General features: G+C 42.4%; 1 protein-coding gene across 7 annotated transcripts in view; it reads right to left on the reverse strand.

Annotated features, from left to right (window-relative positions):
• Positions 1-20,905, reverse strand: part of ATRX (ATRX chromatin remodeler) — a 643,287-nt gene that overhangs the window by 35,825 nt on the left and 586,557 nt on the right. For all 7 annotated transcript variants that reach the window (XM_033946347.1, XM_033946348.1, XM_033946345.1 and 4 more), the window contains 2 exons: positions 16,652-16,801; positions 5,256-5,381 (listed from right to left, as the gene is read on the reverse strand). In XM_033946347.1, coding sequence (XP_033802238.1) covers positions 5,256-5,381; positions 16,652-16,801 — 276 coding nt within the window. The remainder of the gene's footprint in view (positions 1-5,255; positions 5,382-16,651; positions 16,802-20,905) is intronic.

A 20,905-nucleotide genomic window follows, 5' to 3' on the forward strand; every position in this document is an offset into this window, starting at 1 on the left:
AGAGACACTGGAGAAGTTTTGTTTTATTCATAAATATTTTGCACTTGATGAATTCAGACTAACAGTCCAAGTTTTACTATTAACACAATTGGATTATTATAACATCTGCTATCTAGGCTGCTCTTGCCAACAACTCAAAAAATTACAAACTATTCAAAATAGTGCTGTTCGGTTAATCTTTTCATGAGGAAAATATGATAGAATTTCTTTATTTTAAAAAAAATTAATTACACAGGCTGCCTATACAGGCAAGGATTTTATTTAAGCTTGCCTGCTTTCCCTATAAAGATACTTCAGGCTTATTCCAAAGTTCCGCCGAAACGGGGAAAGAAAAAATAGGGGTCCCTGAGGGGACGGGGACAAGGCCATTCACCGTCCCCTGGAGCGGTGAATTGTCTTGTCTCTGCAGTGAGGCAATCAAGCAACCCCCACCCGCCTGATCGTAGCGTTCCGCCATCTCCCTCCCTCCACCTCACCTTAGATGCAGAGTTTTCCGGCTTTCTTTTTCGCCCAGCCGCACACTTTCAAAAAGCTGTGCACGCGCGGCTGCTCGAGTTGTTCAATCTTCTGCTCTGCTGCAACTTCCTGTTTCTGGTTGCGTCAGAGCAGAAGATTGAACAGCTTGCGGCTGGGCGAAAAAGAAAGCCGGCAAACTCGGCATCTAAGGTGAGGTGGAGGGAGGGAGATGACAAAAAGCTGCAATCGGGCAGGAGAGGGCTGCTGGACCACGCGATCGCACATGTTCCCGGCTCACACTAGGAAGGAGTGAAAGGGACAGAGATTCTGGGTCAAGGGGATGAAGAGGGAGAGAAAGAAACCCACAGCAGGAAAGAAAGGAGAGGACAGGCAGGTGAGCCAGATACTGGAAGCAGGGAGGGGAAGAAAGAGGGAAAGAAGCTAGATGGGGTTGAAGAGAAGAGACACATTGGTGTGGAAGAGGAAAAGAGGGGAAATCTGGACACAGGAAGGTAACAGAAACAGAGGGGAAATTATGTGCATGGGGGCATAGGGACAGAGACATAAAGGGGACATATGTGCCATGGGGATGGTATATGAACACGGGGGGGGGGGGAGTAATGCCAGATACATAGGGGAGATATTAGAAATGGGGAAAATAGGAACACAGAAACGAGATTGTTTGGGGATCGAGCTCGCAGGCTCCAGCGGCTTGCACAAATTACATTGTAACATGTCACGAAAATAAGAGGGAGGTAGATAGATAGCTAGACCGCGCGAGAGGAGCTGAAGGGTGGTAGAAAGGAACAGATGGTGAAGGAGGGAGGGAAGGGTGGTGGTGGAAAGGAATAGAACAGACATTGAAGGAAGGTGAAGAGTAACAGACCGTGAAGGGAAATGTGGAAGACAGAGTGGGGAGAAGACGCTGGAAGGGAAGAAGACAGATGCCAGACGATGGGGGAGCGGAGGGAAGAAGATGGGTGCCAGACCAATTGGGGGGGGGGGGGGGTGAAAGTAGAGGCACAGTAACAGAGCAAATGGAAGAAGCACAGAGAAGATACGCAGTGGATGGAAGGAATTGAATGAGAAGATGAGGAAAGCAGAAACCAGACAACAAAGGTAAAAAAAAATTCTATTTATTTTCTTTTTTTGCTTTAGGATAAAGTAGTATATTAGTTGTGTTGATAAAAATTTATAAACAAAGCCCTGCCAGCTGAACATCTCTTTCTCTAGTTCAGCAGTCAGAACTTTGATTTATAAGGAAGGAATAAGCTAAATATTGCAGTACTGAGGCTTATATGGATGCTGCGGGGACGGAGACGGGGCGGTGAATGGGATGGCAGTGACGGTGACGGGGCGGTGAAGGGGATGGCAGTGACGGTGACGGGGCGGTGAAGGGGATGGCAGTGACGGTGACGGTGCGGTGAAGGGAATGGCGGTGACAGGGCGGTGAAGGGGACGGTGGGCCGGGGCAGTGACGGGGATAGATTTTTTCCCCGTGTCATTCTCTACCATCTAACACTTCTGATATTAGCAGTATCAACTTAAAACTAGATAAAATTAGGCTATGGTTAAATGAAAATGTGCGCTCTCAGTATTTCTAAAACTAATTGTATTCTTTTTACCTGGAAGGAGAATACTCAACTTATAGCACCTTTGGCCATCAATAACACTTCAATCGAACTGGTCAGTACAACAAAAATTCTGGGTGTACTTATAGATAATAAGTTAACATATCGCCCTCAAATTTCTGCAGTAGTTAAAAACTGTTTCTACAAGTTACGGATGATAAGATTTCTGGCAACTATCCTGGACCAACAGTCTTTAAATATTCTTATCCATTCTCTCATCATTTCAAAAATAGACTACTGCAATTCATTATACAAAGGTTTATGTCAAAAAGAGATCAGACGCCTTCAACTAATCCAAAACACTGCCATAAAAGTCATAACTAATTCCAAGAAATACGATCATGTTACTACCCCTTTACTTAAAAAAGCCCATTGGCTTCCAATTCCCCACAGAATAATCTACAAAATAGCTATCCTCATATTCAAAACCCTACAATCCAACGAACCTACTTTCATTAATAGAGCCCTCATCCCCTATGATCCCCCTAGAGCAGGGGTGTCAAATTCAATCACATAAGGGGCCGAAATGTGAAAAAAGGCTAAGTTGCAGGCCAAATTTTTAATTAAGATACTTAGGGATCCTTTTATTAAGGTACACTAACCAAATTAGTGCGCACCTTAATAAAAGGACCCCTAAGTGACTAAGGCTTAGTTTTAGTAGAAGTATAGGGTTCAAAATCTCCAACCCCACATCAGCTCTGTGGTGTAAACAGAATTTTAAAAAAAAAACTTTTCCTCTCTCTGTTAGGTTCTAGTTCACGCTCGCTGTCTAACACCAACTCTGGCAGGATACACATTTCAAATCTGACATATTGTAATCACAAAACAGAAAATAAAATTAGTTTTCTATCTTTTGTTGGTCTCAGGCTCTGGTTGTCTTCTGATAATTCGCTTGCCAGGGTCTTCTGCCCATTTGTCCTTTCCTTCTTTCTTCATGCTAACCATCCTTCTTCCATCTCTGTCCTCTCCTTTCCTTCCGTTTCCCTTCTCTCCCCTGGAGGTCTGGCATCTTTCCTTTTTTTGTCTCCATGCTCCTTTATGGGTTATATAGGCGGTACAACACACTTAGCAAGCTTTTATTTCTGGTCTGCAGTTTGCTGCTTACACAATCTGGGAAGGCACACAGCATTGGGATTTCTGTAGCTATGTCTCCTAGAGTAGGCTGTCCTCTCTGAGCCACTGTCCTGCTGAACATTGAAGCTGCAATTTTGGGGGGGCTGGGGGAGAGAGAGGAAGGGGGGAGTAGTATGCTGCTGCACCATAGGGGTGGAAGGAAAGGGAGAGGGGACAAGGAATTGCTGGACCATAATGGGGAAGGTTGGGAGAGGAGGCTGGGAGCACGAGCAGCAGTAGAGAACGTTGGTAGCACAGTGTGGCGGTCGTGAGACTTCCCCTCCGGAAGGCATCAGCTGTAGATTCATGCGCCTCAAACTTGGCACGTGAATCTACAGCTGATGCCTTCTGGCAGGCAAGTCTCGTGGCTGCCACACTGTGCGACGCTGTGCTCCCGACACTCTCTACTGCCGCTTGTGGTCGCCTGCACTCTCCTGGCTCCCGGCTGCCTCATCCTCCCGGCAGGCATAAATGTTTAATTGTCTGGCGGGCCAAATTGTATGACACCGTGGGCCAGAATTTGACACATCTGCCTTAGAGCCTTGAGATCAACTTCCCAACATCTTCTCCATATCCCCTCCTTAAAAATTATCGGCACTTGTCGAACCACCTCCTTTCTGGTTACAGCCCCCACAATCTGGAATTCCCTACCAAATACCCTGAGGGCCGAAAAGAACTTAGATAAATTCAAAGGCGGACTAAAGTGTTTCATTTTCAAAGACGCTTTTGAGTAATATTCTCTTCCTCTTCACTCTTAAATTTTTTACTTTCTTTTTCTTTAAATGCTCTCTATTTTCAGCCTCTTTCAAAATATAAAAAAAGGATCTTTTATTTAACAAAGAAGACCTTCCACTCCCCTCTCCTCGTATTCTTCCCCTTCTGTGTATCCTTTTCTTGTAATTATTGTATTTTATCATTACTTACCCATTGTTTTCATGTCCAGTCCATAATTTGTCTTGTCGATATGCCTTTGTAAGTCTCTTCCCCTTGCTTTAAATATTGTAAAACGCTTAGAATTTATGATAGCGTTTCAACAAATTTTAATAAAACTTGGAAACTTAAAGATTTCGTGAGAGTTTTCAAACTAGATTTTTAGAATAGAATCGGCATCGTGCTCAGAGGGAGACTCTGGTAAAACATGGCTCAATTTTTTAAAAAATTATCAGCATTAATTTTACTTTTTATTTTGATATCTTTTTTCAAGGAGCAATTCTGAATTTTAGATTTTAAAAAATAGGAATTCTAAAGTGGCCCATCAAATGGTCAGTCCATGGCTGTTTAAACCAATCAATAACTGAAATAGCAGATCTAAAGCAATTTGAATCTGTGTAAGAAATATCTAATGTGTGACCATGTTCGTGAATAACAGCATTTGAAATTAGAAATTTCAGTGTTATTTCTCTAGGTGGAGATTAACATCACCAATTAATAGAAGCCTAGGAAATCTTAGTGCTGTTTTAAAATGACCTCAGAAAAATTCTCAGACTTATTGCAGGCTACAGGTGGACGGTAGAAGAGAAGAATGCCGAAAGGATGAGTATGCAATTCGTCATTCACAGTGAGAATCATATATTCTAAATTAGGACTGCAGTTTTCTTCATATAGACTTATATCTAAAAAAGATTTATAGATTAAGGCAAAACCCCCACCCCGTTTTCCCACCCTAGATGAAAAATAGCCAGAAAAGCCAGGAAGACACAGTTCTTTCCGAGTAAATGAGTCATTTAAGGTTAGCCAGGTCTCAAGTTATAAACAAAAGACTCACATCATTGTCAAGAAGTAGATCATGAAAAATCCGTGTTTTATTACAAACTGATCTAGCATTACAGTAGTAAGAAGGAACTTCCAAAAGTCACATTCTCCTTCACACTATCTTAGCACAGTACTACATGTCACAACACATGCAGATATGAAAAGTACTTTATAGGGCATGTAATGGGCATTAACTGGGCTGTTCTGTACTTTCCTTGACAAATTACGTTAATTATAATGTTAGGACTCTGAACTACAACGAACACTAAAGATCTATTGAACCATTTGGAGTTCAATACCTACCTCAAGCTGTTGATTACTCAGTGAAGACAATGCTCCTAAGTTTAAGGGCATATATGGAGATGGAGAGTTAAAATTGGGTTGAGGTTGAGTAGTCCCAGGTGGCATATTTAGGCGCATAGTCAAACCCTTAAAAAGAAAAAAAATAAGTAATTAGGGTTAAAACAATGTACATTTTCCAATGGTCTAGGTAAAATTCCAGATTTTAAATTTATCAGACCATTAAAAGTTATGAATACTGAATCCAGAAATGTAGTAAGATTATAAAATGAAGATCTTATTCCACCACAGCAACACATAAAAGCGCTGTCTTTGTACATGCTAAATATATTCTGTCCTTAGAAATGTTAATTATTATAATTTTTATCATATTTTAGTCAGGAGTAAATAGGCAGCAAATGTTAATCTGTAATAACTGAAGATGCAGCAGACAGTACTTTAGAACAACCAAAGAGAGCCTTTTTAGAAATTCCTGGTTTCACTCTGCATTGCATTTTCAACAGGTAGCCTAGGAGTGTGGAAGTGTCAGAGACTGTGAAGTTTGTATATTTAAAGAACAAAAGTGCCATGGCCCATTCTTTATGCAGTTCCTGCTTGTTTTATCTGGAGGCTACCACCTGTAAGCTGCTCTCTGATGGTCAAACCTTAGCTAGAAAAACTAGAATAAGAAATTAGTTACTTGGGTAAATTTGCCTCTCATGAGTGTACGCCACTATCAAATTGCAGTAAAACCAAAGCAAGCTTTTTATTTATTTTTATAATGCTATTCTACAACCCCCTAACACCCAGACACATCCTATTTATTCCTTTCTACTAGGTCAACAGCCCTGTACTGTATGTTAATTTAAAAGCTTTAAATGTTTTCACACTCGGGAAATAGATCGGTGGCACACAAAAACACCACTGTGTGTGTAAAGAAGTTACTCAGTTTTACATTTTAATCTAAAAATGGGTTAACAATCTGTTTTGGGTTGGGGGTTTTTTTCACCCCTTTTGATGATTTACATTTATTTTTTCACTCTAGTAAAGTCAGCAACTGTCTGGGAACACTGAAGTATATCTAGGGCTTCTATTCTTAGGTGATCATAAAATTGAAATTTAGATGTTAAATTTCTAGCTAATTAGAGGTACAAAAAATCAGTAGTTATCAGAATTTTCACACCACAAGTACTTCTGTTAGGTACCTTTTATGGTGGATTTAAATATGTATATTTCTGCCATTTAGGAGACATCAATGTAGAAAAGGCACAAAAAGTGAGTTGAGGATACAAGCCAAGAGAGGGTAAGAAACTACTAAGTATGTAGTTTTTACTGGATAAAAACTAGGGAAAACATATCTAAACTTTTTCATCACAAGTGTTTCATCAGTGTTTATCAGTTCAATCTTACAATCAGATGCTTTAAAGTAATCTCTGAAGCTTTGAGACATGAGTGGAGTTATGAGAGAGCACCTTGGTCAAAAGTCAACTTATTTTATAAAGGCCACAGAGATGCTCGAACCTTTATAAAATAGGCCCTCAAAATGAAGCCCCCACATATGAATACCCCACATAATTTTATTTAAAAAAGCCTTTTCAATTTGTAAAAAAAAACAGGTTTTACATGTAATAGAATCTTTATAAAATTATCCACATACTGAACACAAGGCACATTTAGAAATCCAGGGATATCCCCTGAAAACAAATTCAGACTTTCAGATCAGTTTTGGAAAGAGCGATCTGTAAGCTCAAAGCCTGAGGCTGAATCAGGTATCCCAAAGCTAAATGAGCCTTTACCAGTTCAAAGTTCACACATGCTTTGTGACAGGGAACTGCAACATAAGGTGTGCAATCTAACTTAACACTATAATCTACTTTTCTGAAAATAAAAGCCTCTTTCATGAGTTAGCTAATACAGAGAAAGCCTTAATGGTGATGTCAAACAAATTCTCTCTCACTTCAGTGTAAGTTCACTGGAACTAGCAGATACGTTTTTCTTTGTGTTAGTTGCTGCCTTTGAACCATAAATTTGAAGCAATCATGTACAACAGTTAAATGAACATATATATAAATGTTATTTGGAATAAAACAGGACTCCCAGCAATTTTACAAATAGGCCAAAAATGTCTTACTGCAGTAGAAAATTCTGGCTGAAATTCAAGACATGTCTGAGTATTTTATTTTTCAACAAGATGGAGCCCCAGCACATCAAGTTTGCAAAACAATTGAGCTCTTAATTAGAATTAATGGAGCTAACAGCTCAGTGACATCAAAGACTTTGTCAATGTGTCATGACTGAAGCAGGTTACTTTGAACACAGTACATGATGGCAGAAAAAGACCCTCACAGTCCATCCAGACTGCCCAACAAGGTGGCCAGAGTTGTACCCACCTCTCTGTGCAGGCCCCAGTCACCCATGTTGAAGTTCTGGTTGTGAAGTCACCACTATGCCAACCATATGATGGGGATTATATGATTATAACCAAGACTCCAAGTATTGCTGACAGTATTCAATTTACCAGTCAAAATGCCTTCCCTTCCCCCCTAAACTGTACAGCAGCCCCACTCGCAGTATGCAACAATAAAATGATCTAATACAGTGTTCTTCAGCTGCTGGTCCGCAGAAATTTCCTGCAGTCCACGGCCGGAACGTGCCTTGGGCCTGAGGAGATCAGTGTACAAAGCTGCGGGCGGCAGAGGCTCCTATGCGCGTCCTGCGCCTGAATCGGCAGCCTTCTGTATGATGTCACAATGTCAGAGGAAAAGCTTCTGGATGATGCGTGGGACGCGCGAGGAACTGCTGCACGTAGCTTTGTGCACTGATCTCCTCAGTTCCAAGGCATGTTCTGGCCATGAGGAAGAGGAAGCCAGCCGCAGGCAGTGAGGAAGAGGGAGCCGGCCATGGGCAGCATAAAATGGCCAGGTGGGAGCGCAGGTATGTTTCTTGCAGAGGGAGAAGAAGACAAGAGACAGCTGGCTTTCTCAAGCTTTGTTTGTAAACAAGAGAGGGCAGGACACCTAGCCTCATCCAACTGCCGTGATGAAGGGATGGCACATGGAGGGAGGAAGAAAACAAAGATAGGGGGAATGGTTTTATTTTCAATTTAGTGATTTAATTGTGTCAATTTTGAGCATTTTCCTCTGCTGTCTATATTTTGTACTGTTCAGGAAGAAATGTATTTGTTTCTTGTTCTCTGGGGTTGTACTGCATGGAGAGTCTTGAATCTTAGGGTTTCCTTTGAATATATTAGTAATTTTAGTTTGTGGTCCCTTATTTGCATAGAGGTAATCTGTTCTAGTAGGAATGACTGTTGAGAATGACTGTGTAGTTTAATTTTGTCGTTAACCATTATGTGTTGTTAATAAGATTAAATTGTATGTATATATGAAAAATGAATGGAAAAAATAGTGTTACAATTAGTACTATTATGGGGGCGGGATCTGGCCAACAACTTAGCCCAGTGCTCTTCAACCACCGATCCGCGGACCGGTGCTGGTCCACAAAATAATTATTTTATTTCCGCCGGACCATAGGTGTAAAAAGATTGACGAACACTGATAATAATAATAATGTATTCTTATATACCGCCAGACCAGAAATGGTTCTAAGCAGTTCACAACAAATAGAGCTGAACATGCAGTGAAAAATACAATTCATAATAGAAATACATCAAATTGTAAAATACAAGAAATACTTAATTATTTTAAAAGCAAAGAGTACATTAGGATACAAATTTATCAAATAGTTGTGTCTTTAATAATTTTCTAAAACAGAAATAAAAAGGTCCTAGCATGATTTTTCCAAACCAAACATTCAATTTAGCGGCCTGAAAAGAGAGGGTTCTCTCAAGAAACCTCTTATAACAACATATTTTAAAAGAAGGGTATGCAAACAAATGAACTCTACGTGTAGGCTTATTAGAATGATTCAAAGAAAAATGAGGAACAAGATAGAGAGATGCATGGGAATGGGGACGATGGGGATCCCGCGGGTTCCCCCTTCAGGTTACAGGGATCCCGTGGGGACGCCCCTCTTGGTCTCGGGGATCACGCGGTGTTTGGAGGCAGCTCGAGCCGAGTGGCTCATCTTTTGCTGCCCACCTGCAGCATGCAGCGCTTCCATCATGCTACAGGTAGCCGACCCGGAAGTCTTCACCAGACATCAGAGCTGACGTTGGAGGTAAGGCTTCGTGTCAGCCAAGTGGAGCGTGCAGGGCCGGCTGCCCTGCAAAGAAGTGCAGCAGCACTTGGGAGGGGTAGTGTCTTGCGGGAGGGGGCAGAAAAGGCAGGGCCCGCTGCCCTGCGAAGTGCAGCACTCGGGAGAGGTTCAGTCTTGAGGGAGGGAGCTTCAGTGCACTTTCAGTATAGTTTTAGGATGTCTTTGGCCTCAGTTCACCCATGCTGGATCTGGCTAATTTTTTTAATCTCTTGTCATTTGCAGGACAAAGACTATAGAAGTCTGTCTGGCATTGTTTTCAGTTCCTACTATTCCTGCTCAAAATAATCTAATCTAATCAGAATTTCTGAATCACATTTACCCAGTAGAGGTTCAAGGCGATTTATAAGAAAGAGGACCAGGCAGGGACATGGGGAAAGTTACATTACATTGTAGAGGAAGATTATATTGTTACAAGATGCTGCTTTGGGGGCCAGACAGGCCAAGGGATGAAGACATACAATATCATAGAGTAAGACTGGGTACAGTTGCAGGGAGAATATAGTTACAAGTTTGCCATTAGATTAAGGAACAGGCAAGATGGCAAGGATAGTTGTCGGTGCCAGGTTTGGAGAGTAGGCAGAGTTATTCTGCAGAGAGGAATGTGTCAAACAAGTATGTTTTCAGATAACATATCAGCCATTTTGTGTTTCCATCCTCTTTCTATTTAGGCATCCCCTGAGTCTACCCCATGCATTATAAATTAACTTAAGGAAAAAAAATTACACTGATGTATTTTCAAAGGTTATACTAAATGTTAAAATAATTCAAAGTATTTTGAAACTATGTAAGGGATCCCATTTTTCCCAGATACTGTGTATTTTATATATGTAGATGTAAGAAAGCACAAAAAGCTAGTTGTGAGATAAAATAAGTCACTGATGACATCACAGTATAGTACACTGGTCTTAAAGGTACAGGTCTGGCATGTCACTAGACAGCAAGGATTTCTTCTTTTTTATTGAACCAGGGATAGGGGCTCTGGTTAGGGGGAGGTATGGGGGCCACTAGACTTTTAGGGATGTTTAATACTGAGATGGGGCAGGTCAGAGGGAACAGACAAGAGGGAGAGAAGGGGGCAATTAGATCACCAGGAATGTTTAATGTTGGAGGAGGGGGGCATTTTAGGGAAAGAGGTGGAAGGAGGGAGGAGAGGGGCCACTAGACTACTGGAGCTTTTTATTTAAAATTAGGGGCAACAGTGTAGGAGGAGAGGGTGAGGGAGGAACTCAGGGTCAATGCAGGCCTGGTGATATTTTTTTTAATGCTATCCTTCCTGTTAGTGCCTGAGCCAATTATTGTTCAGGCACTGACAGGAAAGGTGACATTTAGCAATGAGCTGTGGGTTACCGCTATGCTTTAATATGACAGTAATTTGCATACTCATTGATAGCATTGCTGTGGGATATGTTTTTTTTAATTATTATGTGGTAGAATCTAGTGTGTTGTGCTGGCTCTACCGTATATCTTTTTGCAAGAGCCCCTCAGTCACTGGCATCGGAATGGGGGAGGGGGTCATAGGGGCCGTGGCCTCCCCAAAAATTGCCCGGCATTAGGGGGGAGCAAGCAGGGTAGCAGTCCTATGTCCCACCGTAGCCAGCTAGTGACTTTCCCCATGTTCCGGGGCTCTAACGCTGTGCTTGCTGGCTTCCCAACTCTTCTCCGATGAAACCGGAGGTTACGTCATGAGGGGGGAGGGAGGAGAAGAGAAGCATGCAAGCATAGCGTAAGAGCACTGGAGCATGGGTGAAGTCGCTTGCTGGCTACAGAAGCGTCGGCAGGAGAAAGGGCAGGGAGGGAGGCTTCAACTCGCTGCTCCTTCTTACTTCAGGCCTTCCTCGCTGCCAGGTCCTGCCTTCGCAGAAACAAAGTAGATGGGACCCAGCAGTAAGGAAGGCCCTATGCAAGCAGAAGCAGTGAGTTGTGAATGCTGCACTGCTGACGGCTGTGTGAGACCGCGGGGGGAAAGCTGCTGCAGCGGGAGAGAGAGGGAGAAGGAAGACTGGGTGGGGGGAGAGAAATGCTGCAGCAGCACCCAATTGGGGAGAGAGAGGGAAAGAGGGAGAAGGAAGACTAGGAGGGGGGAGGGGAAGAGAAATGCTGCTGTTGCACCCAATTGGGGAGAGAGAGGGAAAAAGAGGTAGAAGGAAGACCATATGAGGGGGGAGGGAGAAATGCTGCTGCTGTTGCACCCAATTGGGGAGAGGGAGAAGGAAGACCAGGGAAGGGAGAGGAGCGGAACGAGAGATGCCAAGTCCATGGGAGGGAGGGAAAGGAGATACCAGATCATAGAGGAGGAGGGAAGGATGCCAGGGCATGGGGGGAGGGAAGGAGACAGATGCCAAACCAGGGGAAAGGAAGGAAGGGGGAGGGAGAGAAAGGAAGGAGAGGAGAGAGATGCCAAGGCATGGGGGAGGGAAGGGAAACTAAGAAGACAAATGCCAGACCAGAGGGAAAGGAAAGAGAGGAGAGAGATGCCAGGGCATGGGGAAAGGGAAGGAAATAAAGATGCCAGACCATGGAGTGGAGTGGGAAGGAAGGAAGGAAAGGAGAAGAGAGAGATGCCAGAGCATAGGGGATGGGGTGGAGACAGAAAAATGGAGAGGGGGTGAAGCTGAAATGAATCATGTACAAAGGAGAGAAGGGGCAGAGGATATACAGTTTATTGAAGGGACATAGAAAGAGGGAAGATACTGTATGGAAGAGAGAGGGCGGACACTATATGGAAAGGGCAGAGAGGGTGGACAGTGGATGGAAGGGGCAGAGGGAGGGTGGACAGTAGATGGGGTAGAGATAGAGGCAGAGGCTGGATGGAAGGGGCAAAGAGAGATGGCAGATGTTGCATGGAAGGGAGAGAGGACAAACACTGTATAGACAAAACGAAGAGAAGATGATTAAAGCAGAAACGACAAAAGGTAGAAATAAATTTTTTTGTTGCCTTTTGTAGAATCAAGTAGTCTTGTAACTGTATTCATAAAAAATTATAAATAGGAAATGGAAATAAGGCAATGTTTAGAAGCAAACAAGAAAAAGGGACTTTAGGTGAATATGCAGGGACTTTAGGGAATAAGCAGGCCCTGTTAAGGAAGAAAGAGCAGTCATGGATTTTCCATTGGCAGACAGTGGTTCCAACAGGATTGAATTGTGAAGTGGAATGGTGGGTGTTTCTTCACTGAAGATTGACACTTAGGAAAGTTGTTATACTGGAAGACCAGCTGAAAGTGACATCAACAGGAAGTGAAGTAATTACGGGCGAAGAGTGAGGTTTTCACTGGTAGCATTGGGAGATTGTTTGAAGCATTTAACTGTTTTACATTATGAATGGTGTTTTCTATCTTCTTTTGTTAGGAAGGAGTTTTACTCATCTGTTACAGCCAGCGCGAGAGGGTTCTCTGAGGAAGCCACTGGCGAAACACATCAGGACCCCCTGGAGTGAGAAAACTTCCCAACTACCTCACCTTTATTTCAAGTTGTTTTCTAAAAACAACTTGCACTTTAACTTATTGGAGTTTGCTGTTTTATAAAGAAATGGACACTTTAACCCTTTCAGGACCATAAGGATCGTAGGCCAATTTTTGTGGTTTTGACAACATTTTTATGGTAAAAAGGTCTTGCAGATGCCAAAAAATTGATTTTTTTTGTGAAATATCATTATTTTTATTTAAAAAAATCACACTTCTGGCTTATGGACAGTGTGGCAAGTGAATCTTCTCGTCAATCTAGCAACGACGCTAATGAATGAATGTCAGAACCAGTTTGTTTACATAAAGGCAGTATCATATGGAATCCGTACATATCAAATTTAGAACTGTAGACTATCCCAATCAAAATTTATAGGATTTTAAAGTTATGGGACAAATATGTCCCTTGGTCCTGAAAGGGTTAAAGACACAGTTTAAACCTTTCTACTGACTGAAGATGGTGCAGTGATAGACTACTGAAAACACTTACAGGAGTTTGCCCCGGTTTTGTGATTTTCTTACCATTTGTTGGTTCTGAGCACCTTCTTGGTTTAAAGGATTATATTCACCTAAACTCCCTTTTTCTTGTTTGCTGATTTGTTCAGGAATTTTTGGGACTTTTTTGTCAGAATCTTACCCAGTTGTGTGATTGGGAATGTTTAGAATCATACAGTGTGCTCTGTGTAGTTTAATTTTGTGGTTTAACCATTATGGAGCTCATAATCGAAAGAGAAATACGTCCAAATGACAATACTAAAAATGTCCAAGTGATGATACTAAAAACGAATTTTGGACGTATTTCTAAACAACCTAGGCCTTCATAGTGCCACTGAATGACCAAAGCTAAACAGGGCGTTTCGGGAGGAGTATCATGGGCGGGAGTTGGGTGGGACATGGGCCGGCTCAGACTTAGTCGTACAGCATGTAAAACCAAAAGTTATACAGCCCACGATCGACGGAACTTGGACATTGTGACTTAGACCATGTATAACATGGTTTAAGTTACAAAAAACCACCTGAAGTCATCAGATAAGCACTGAAAACACATAACACAGACCCCCACACACTACCCCAGTGATCACCGACCCCCCCCACCCCCATAAAAATATTAATCACATCTTTAAAATTCAGTCTACAGACCATCATCACCTGGCCCTGGCATATGAAAGCCTAGTCGTCCAGCACAGAGGCAGCTTAAGTCGTCTTGGGGGTGGGTTATGGACCCATAGAGAGGAGGACCCATGCCCATAAGCCCCTGTAATCACTGCATTTATACTTAAACATGTGCACTCCCCTATACACCCCCAAAACCCTTTTTTACTAGCATATAAGTGGCTCCTGTAGCCATAAGGGCTATTGGGATGATAGATAAGTGGGTCTAGGGGATTCTGGAGGTGGTTTGGGGGGCTCACCGTAACCTATAAGGGAGCTGTAGGAAGGAGAAGACATGGCACCCTTTTTGTGAAGTTCACAGCAGTGCCCTGTAAGGTACTCCACTATTTAGGTGCCATGTCTGGGTGTGCAGTCCATCACTTTGCAGACCCCTCCCATGTCCAACAGGGCTTGTTCTAGGTGTTTTGGACTCGGACGAAAAGTTGGATGAAAATGTGGACATAAACGGACTTAGACATCCCTTTCGATTATGCCCTTCCACGTGTTCTTAATAAGATTACGGTGTACAGTGGTGCCTCACACAACGAACTTAATTCGTTCCAGGAGCAAGTTTGTTATGCGAAAAGTTCGTTATGTGAAACGCGTTTTCCCATAACAATACATGTTAAAAAAAATAATTCGTTCTGTAGCATAAAATATGCTAAGATGACATAAAAAAAGATAAATTTTTGGTTATTATTTTTATTTAGATACATCTAAAACATAATTGTTTTTTAAAACAACACACATTTTTTAAATTTAAAGACAGACTAAGTAGAGTCTAATTTTACAGTGAGAGAGGGCAGAGTCTCAGCGGCAAAAACTGGGACTTAACTGTTCATTTTTTTTTTTTTTCTACCGTGTTTCCCCGATGATAAGGCAGGGCCATCAAATAAGACAGCCCCCCCTTTTTAGAAAAAAATGTAAAATAAGGCCCCCCCCCCGCAAATAAGCCACCCACCGATACCTGCGCTTACCCGAATCGGGTGGTACGGTGGGTGACTCCGTGTGGTCCCTGGCACCCCCGACACGATCGGGGCAAGAGGGAGCTCAAGCCCTCTTGCCCCCCCGACTCCCCGACACGATCGGGGCAAGAGGGAGCTCAAGCCCTCTTGCCCCCCCGACTCCCCGACACGATCGGGGCAAAAGGGAGCTCAAGCCCTCTTGCCCCCCCGACTCCCCGACACGATCGGGGCAAAAGGGAGCCCAAGCCCTCTTGCCCCGCCGATTCCCCCACTCCCCGACAATATCGGGCCAGGAGGGAGCCCAAGTCCTCCTGGCCACGGCGACCCCCTAACCCCACCCTGCACTACATTACGGGCAGGAGGGATCCCAGGCCCTCCTGCCCTCGACGCAAACCCCCCCTCCCCCCAACGACCGCCCCCCCCCCAAGAACCTCCGACCGCCCCTCCAGCCGACCCGCGACCCCCCTGGCCGACCCCCACGACACTCCCAACCCCCTTCCCCGTACCTTTCTGTAGTTGGCCAGACAGACGGGAGCCAAACCCGCCTGTCCGGCAGGCAGCCAACGACGGAATGAGGCCGGATTGGCCCATCCGTCCCAAAGCTCCGCCTACTGGTGGGGCCTAAGGCGCCTGGGCCAATCAGCATAGGCCCGGGAGCCTTAGGTCCCTCCTGGGGGCAGGGCCTGGGGCACATGGTCGGGTTGGGCCGATGTGCCGCAGGCCCCGCCCCCAGGAGGGACCTAAGGCTCCCGGGCCTATTCTGATTGGCCCAGGCGCCTTAGGCCCCACCAGTAGGCGGAGCTTTGGGACGGATGGGCCAATCCGGCCTCATTCCGTCGTTGGCTGCCTGCCGGACAGGCGGGTTTGGCTCCCGTCTGTCCGGCCAACTACAGAAAGGTACGGGGAAGGGGGTTGGGGGTGTCGTGGGGGTCGGCCAGGGGGGTCGCGGGTCGGCTGGGGGGGCGGTCGGAGGTTCTTGGGGGGGGCGGTCGTTGGGGGGAGGGAGGGTTTGCGTCGAGGGCAGGAGGGCCTGGGATCCCTCCTGCCCGTAATGTAGTGCAGGGTGGGGTTAGGGGGTCGCCGTGGCCAGGAGGACTTGGGCTCCCTCCTGGCCCGATATTGTCGGGGAGTTGGGGAATCGGCGGGGCAAGAGGGCTTGGGCTCCTTTTTGCCCCGATCGTGTCGGGGAGTCGGGGGGGCAAGAGGGAGCCAGGCGGAGAGAGGGCAGTTAAGCGCAGTGCCTGCGCGGAAGGATGCAGCTCGGGCGACTTCGTTGTGTGAAACGAAGTTCGTTGTAGGGAGCAAGACATAAAGTTCGTTGTGTGAAGCGTTCGCTGTGCGAGGCGTTCGTTATGCGAGGCACCACTGTATGTATATATGAAAAATGAATGGAAAAAAATTGTATTACAATTAGTACTATTATAGGGACGGGGGCAGGGTAGAGCTTTCAGGCCCTCCTAAACAAAAAAATGTTCCGCTGCCTACGCCCTCAGTAATACAAGTAAAACCTATGACAGGTATAACTTCTCCCCGCAGTAGGAAAAAATATATATAACCAGACAGTACTAAAAGTTAGGTTTATTTTGTAGACATATTCATGATCATTTAGAGTTAAATAAAAACTTACCTTCTTTTCTGCCTCATATTCTGCCCAAGCTGTCTTCCTCTCTTCCTCTGTTAACTCCTCTTCTTCTTTATGGTCCAGAAGAGAATCATGTTCATGATATGTCACTATATGCTCTTTCTGGATCTGAAGCAATTCTGCTAGCAAAGTATCCTATTTGGAAGGAAGGCAAAAATAAAAAGGATAAAAGTTCATATGTCCAAAGCTAGTGATATTTTTTTTTTTTTCGTAATACAGTTTGCTTTTTTTTCTCATCAATTTTACATTTACATTCCATTACAGAATACAGGATTAGAATATTTTTATACCTTCGATAATCTTCTTTCTGTTAGTCTCTGGAGGATTCCATACGCTAGGTATTCAATTTCAACCCGCAGTCCGGATGTTAACAGAATCTACATCTTTTCTTTACACTTGCTCCACCCCCTTAGCCTGAGAGTTAGTAAACAATCCCAGTTAAGTCCCAAAGCCAAGTACATACCTGCAAATCCAGGACAAGGGGATATGGGAGAGAATCCTCATCAATAAAAGTAATTCATGAACTGATTTGCTCTATAAAATATTAACAAGTGATAACAGGCACAAAGGCAACTCAGAAAAACATTGAGGAACAATGTAGCACTAACCTGCAGTGAGTACCCCAAGAAAGGCCTTCGGTAATATGTATACTCTCAGAAACTCCCCACAAGATCTGCCAACTGGCTGGAAAAGCTTCAAACCTATAGTGAAAGTGACCGAGGCAGAAAGGAGCAGGCTACTCCAAACAACTGAATGAAGACAGAGTGCGTGGGTCGTATGGAATCCTCCAGGGACTAACAGAAAGAAAATTACTGAAGAAAATTACTGAAGGTATAAAACTAATCTTCCATTCTGTTACGTTCCTTCCGGATTCCATACGCTAGGTGACGTACCAAAGCTATGGAAGCCAGAAGAGCCTGCTCTCATACCTGAGGCCCTGAAAATGGCATCAGAACGCAATGCCACAACAACTCAGTAAAACCGGGCAAAAGTATGAAGAGAGGACCAAGAAACCACCCCTGCAAAATTCATTAGGATGAATCGCGCAAGACTCCCCATGACGCAGCCATCCTTCTTGCTGCATGGGCTTTAAGCAAGATCGGTGGCTGAAGTTGCGGAAATGGATATTTTAATCCATCGAGTGATCGATGACTTGGACACCGACCTACCAAATAAAGGAGCAAGACCCTCCGGTCATCTAATTCCGGTCATCTAATTCCCATATGATCTGATCTTTGCATCGAGTGATCGATGACTTGGACACCGACCTACCAAATAAAGGAGCAAGACCCTCCGGTCATCTAATTCCGGTCATCTAATTCCCATATGATCTGATCTTTGCACTCCAAACCTGTTGGATGAAATGCAGACAACCTAACCTCCTGGTGGACTTGGAAAGCTGAGACCACCTTCGGCAAGAAGGAAGGTAACAGCACGGAGGAAAACACCCATGTCCATAATACAAAGCAAGAGTTCCCTGCACAAAAGAGCATAAGCTCCAAAACACACCATTTGGAGACAATAGTGACCAGAAAAATTCATGATTTTAAGACTTTACGAAGGGAATGGAAGATACAAGGGAGGATGCAGACGAAGCACCCCTTCATAGACCTGGTCACATCGGGGCGTGGCTTGGACGCAAACTCAGATGGTTGGGTGAGTGAATAGCTCCGTGCATACACAAGCCAAATTATAGAAATACTACAAAATAATTAAACTCAAACAGGAAAAAAGACTAAATATCATCTAGAGATGGCATCTAATAAACAAAATAAAGGAGAACAGAAAGCTGGAGGGTCCGGTACAGGAAGTAACAAAAGATCAAAACCGGAACCCTGCACTCCTCCTTCTAATGTATCGTTACCAGCAGACGAAAGCCCCGATGTTATGGAAGAATTACGACAAATAAAAGAAATTGTTTTAGACAGCAATAAAAAATTACAAAAAGCAATAGACGATACCGCATTACTCAATAAGAGAGTGGAATTGACAGAAAATAGAATAACTATTTTAGAGGAAAACTCTGAACAAATAAATATGGAAATGAGACATAATAAAACAATATGGAAAGAAGTCACAGAAATGAAAAGAGATCTTGAAGACAGCAGGAATCGTGAACGAAGAAATAATTTAAGAATTATCGGGATGCCGGAAGGAGTAGAAAGAAATGACCCGATTACATTCTTGGAACAGTTTTTGCCTAAAGTGCTCCCATTGAAATTTAAAACTGCATTAGAAATCGAAAGAGCACACCAGATTCCAACCCAAATAAAAAATTCACAAAAGGGCCCAAGAACTTTAATATTTAAACTTCTAAGACATCAACAAGCAGTAGAAATTTGCCAATTAGCTAAAGAAAATCAAAACCTCAAATGTCAGGATACAAAAATACATATTGTCCCTGACTTCGCAAGAGAAACGGCATTGAAAAGAAAACAATTTCTAGACATGAGACCCCAATTAAGATCCATGGCTAGATATGGACTATTATATCCGGCAGTAATGAAAATTTCAATTAATAATACTACTCAAAACTTCTCGGACCCTAAGAAACTACAGGAATTTATTGAACAACACGAACAACCAATGTCTTCTTGAATACAACTAATGCAATATTGTCAAAATTCATTTCTACATAGTTGTAACTTTTGACTTTGAACTTTGAACAGAACTTTATACAGTTAAAAATCAAATCTCAAACATCTAACACAACGGAAAAAAAAATTGCACGTGGATGGAATTATAATTTGAAAACATGGAACATTCTTTTTAAGAAGCAAGAAGAGAACATCACATTCAAGCCAGCTTAAAGACATAATTCTTATCTAATTTCATAATTAGATTCTGGAATTTATAGAAAAAACAGACTTACATGAGACATCGTGGAACTAGAGAAACTCCGTTTAAGATCAAAACGCAGAACCCTGCTCATAGACAATAAATTAACAGAATTGCTGATTGGCTAAAGAAACGCAAGGGGCGTTACTTACAGGAAAAGAGAAATTTCCTTCAATCAAAACAAAGAATATAAAATCAAAAATGAAAACGAAATGTCATTGGCTGAATTGAAAGATTTCCTGATGAAAAATATACTTCCGGATAGATATGCGTTTCAAATAATCGAGGAAATATATACAACTTAATAACATAACCTTTCAACGTAAACACAAATTAACCTTTACAAAATGACAGAGATATACAACAACGATACAAGATAGGGAAGATCCTGTTACAATGGAACGGATTATCTCAAGAATATTCTTAACAAGATCGCAAAGAGAAATTACCACAATTAAAGAAAAGCCTTAATACATCGGAACAAAGATATATAAGAAGGTTAAAAAAAAAAATGAAAAATGACAAGAGTTTAACATTTAATCTGGAACTAAACCACAAAATGAAAAACAAGACATCATAAGACATATAAGACATTAATCTAACTAAACATAGAAAAGACATGACATCATAAAATCTTATAAATGCAGATGTGGAATCCAGATAGAAATATGAATTCCTAATAGTATTGGAAAATAGCCCAGTGTGTTAACAGTTAACTGTTTTTTTTGCTCAAGTTTGATAACATTCTTAATTTTAAATATGAATACTGCAAATCTAGTTAAATTGCATTATCATAGATTATAACTTTACATTCTATTCTCATACAACTTTATAATACACAGATAATTAACTAATAATTCAAGATGACAGCAATGTTATTGTTTTGTTTATATTTAATATGATGACATTCTTGATTTTTCATTTTAGGAAATCTATATTTTAATGATTCATATAATCATATATAAATATAAATAAAACAATATAATATACATCTTAACTCATCTAGATGAAAAACTTATAAAATATTAAAGATAGAAAACAAATTATAAATAAATAAATATTGAAAAAAAAAAATTTTCCTTTATAAATCCTATACAATATTGAAATAGATCCTGAGATTTTATATCTAAGTTTAATAAAAGGGAAAAATAATTGTAGTAATTATAATTAAAACAAGTAATAGCTTGTGGGAGTTATCTATACCTAACCTCACTCTGCGTATCCAAGTTCTCGTATATATATGGGGGAGGGAGGGAGGGAAAGGGAGGGTAAAATTTAATAAAGGGATGGGTAAGGGTAGGGATGGGGATATTATAAAACAGAGAAGAGTGAACAAGAAAAGGACCTGGGTGTACTGATAGATAGGACCCTGAAGCCGTCGGCACAATGCGCGGCAGCAGC

Source organism: Geotrypetes seraphini, chromosome 5, assembly GCF_902459505.1.
Source record: "Geotrypetes seraphini chromosome 5, aGeoSer1.1, whole genome shotgun sequence".
NCBI lineage: Eukaryota > Metazoa > Chordata > Amphibia > Gymnophiona > Dermophiidae > Geotrypetes > Geotrypetes seraphini.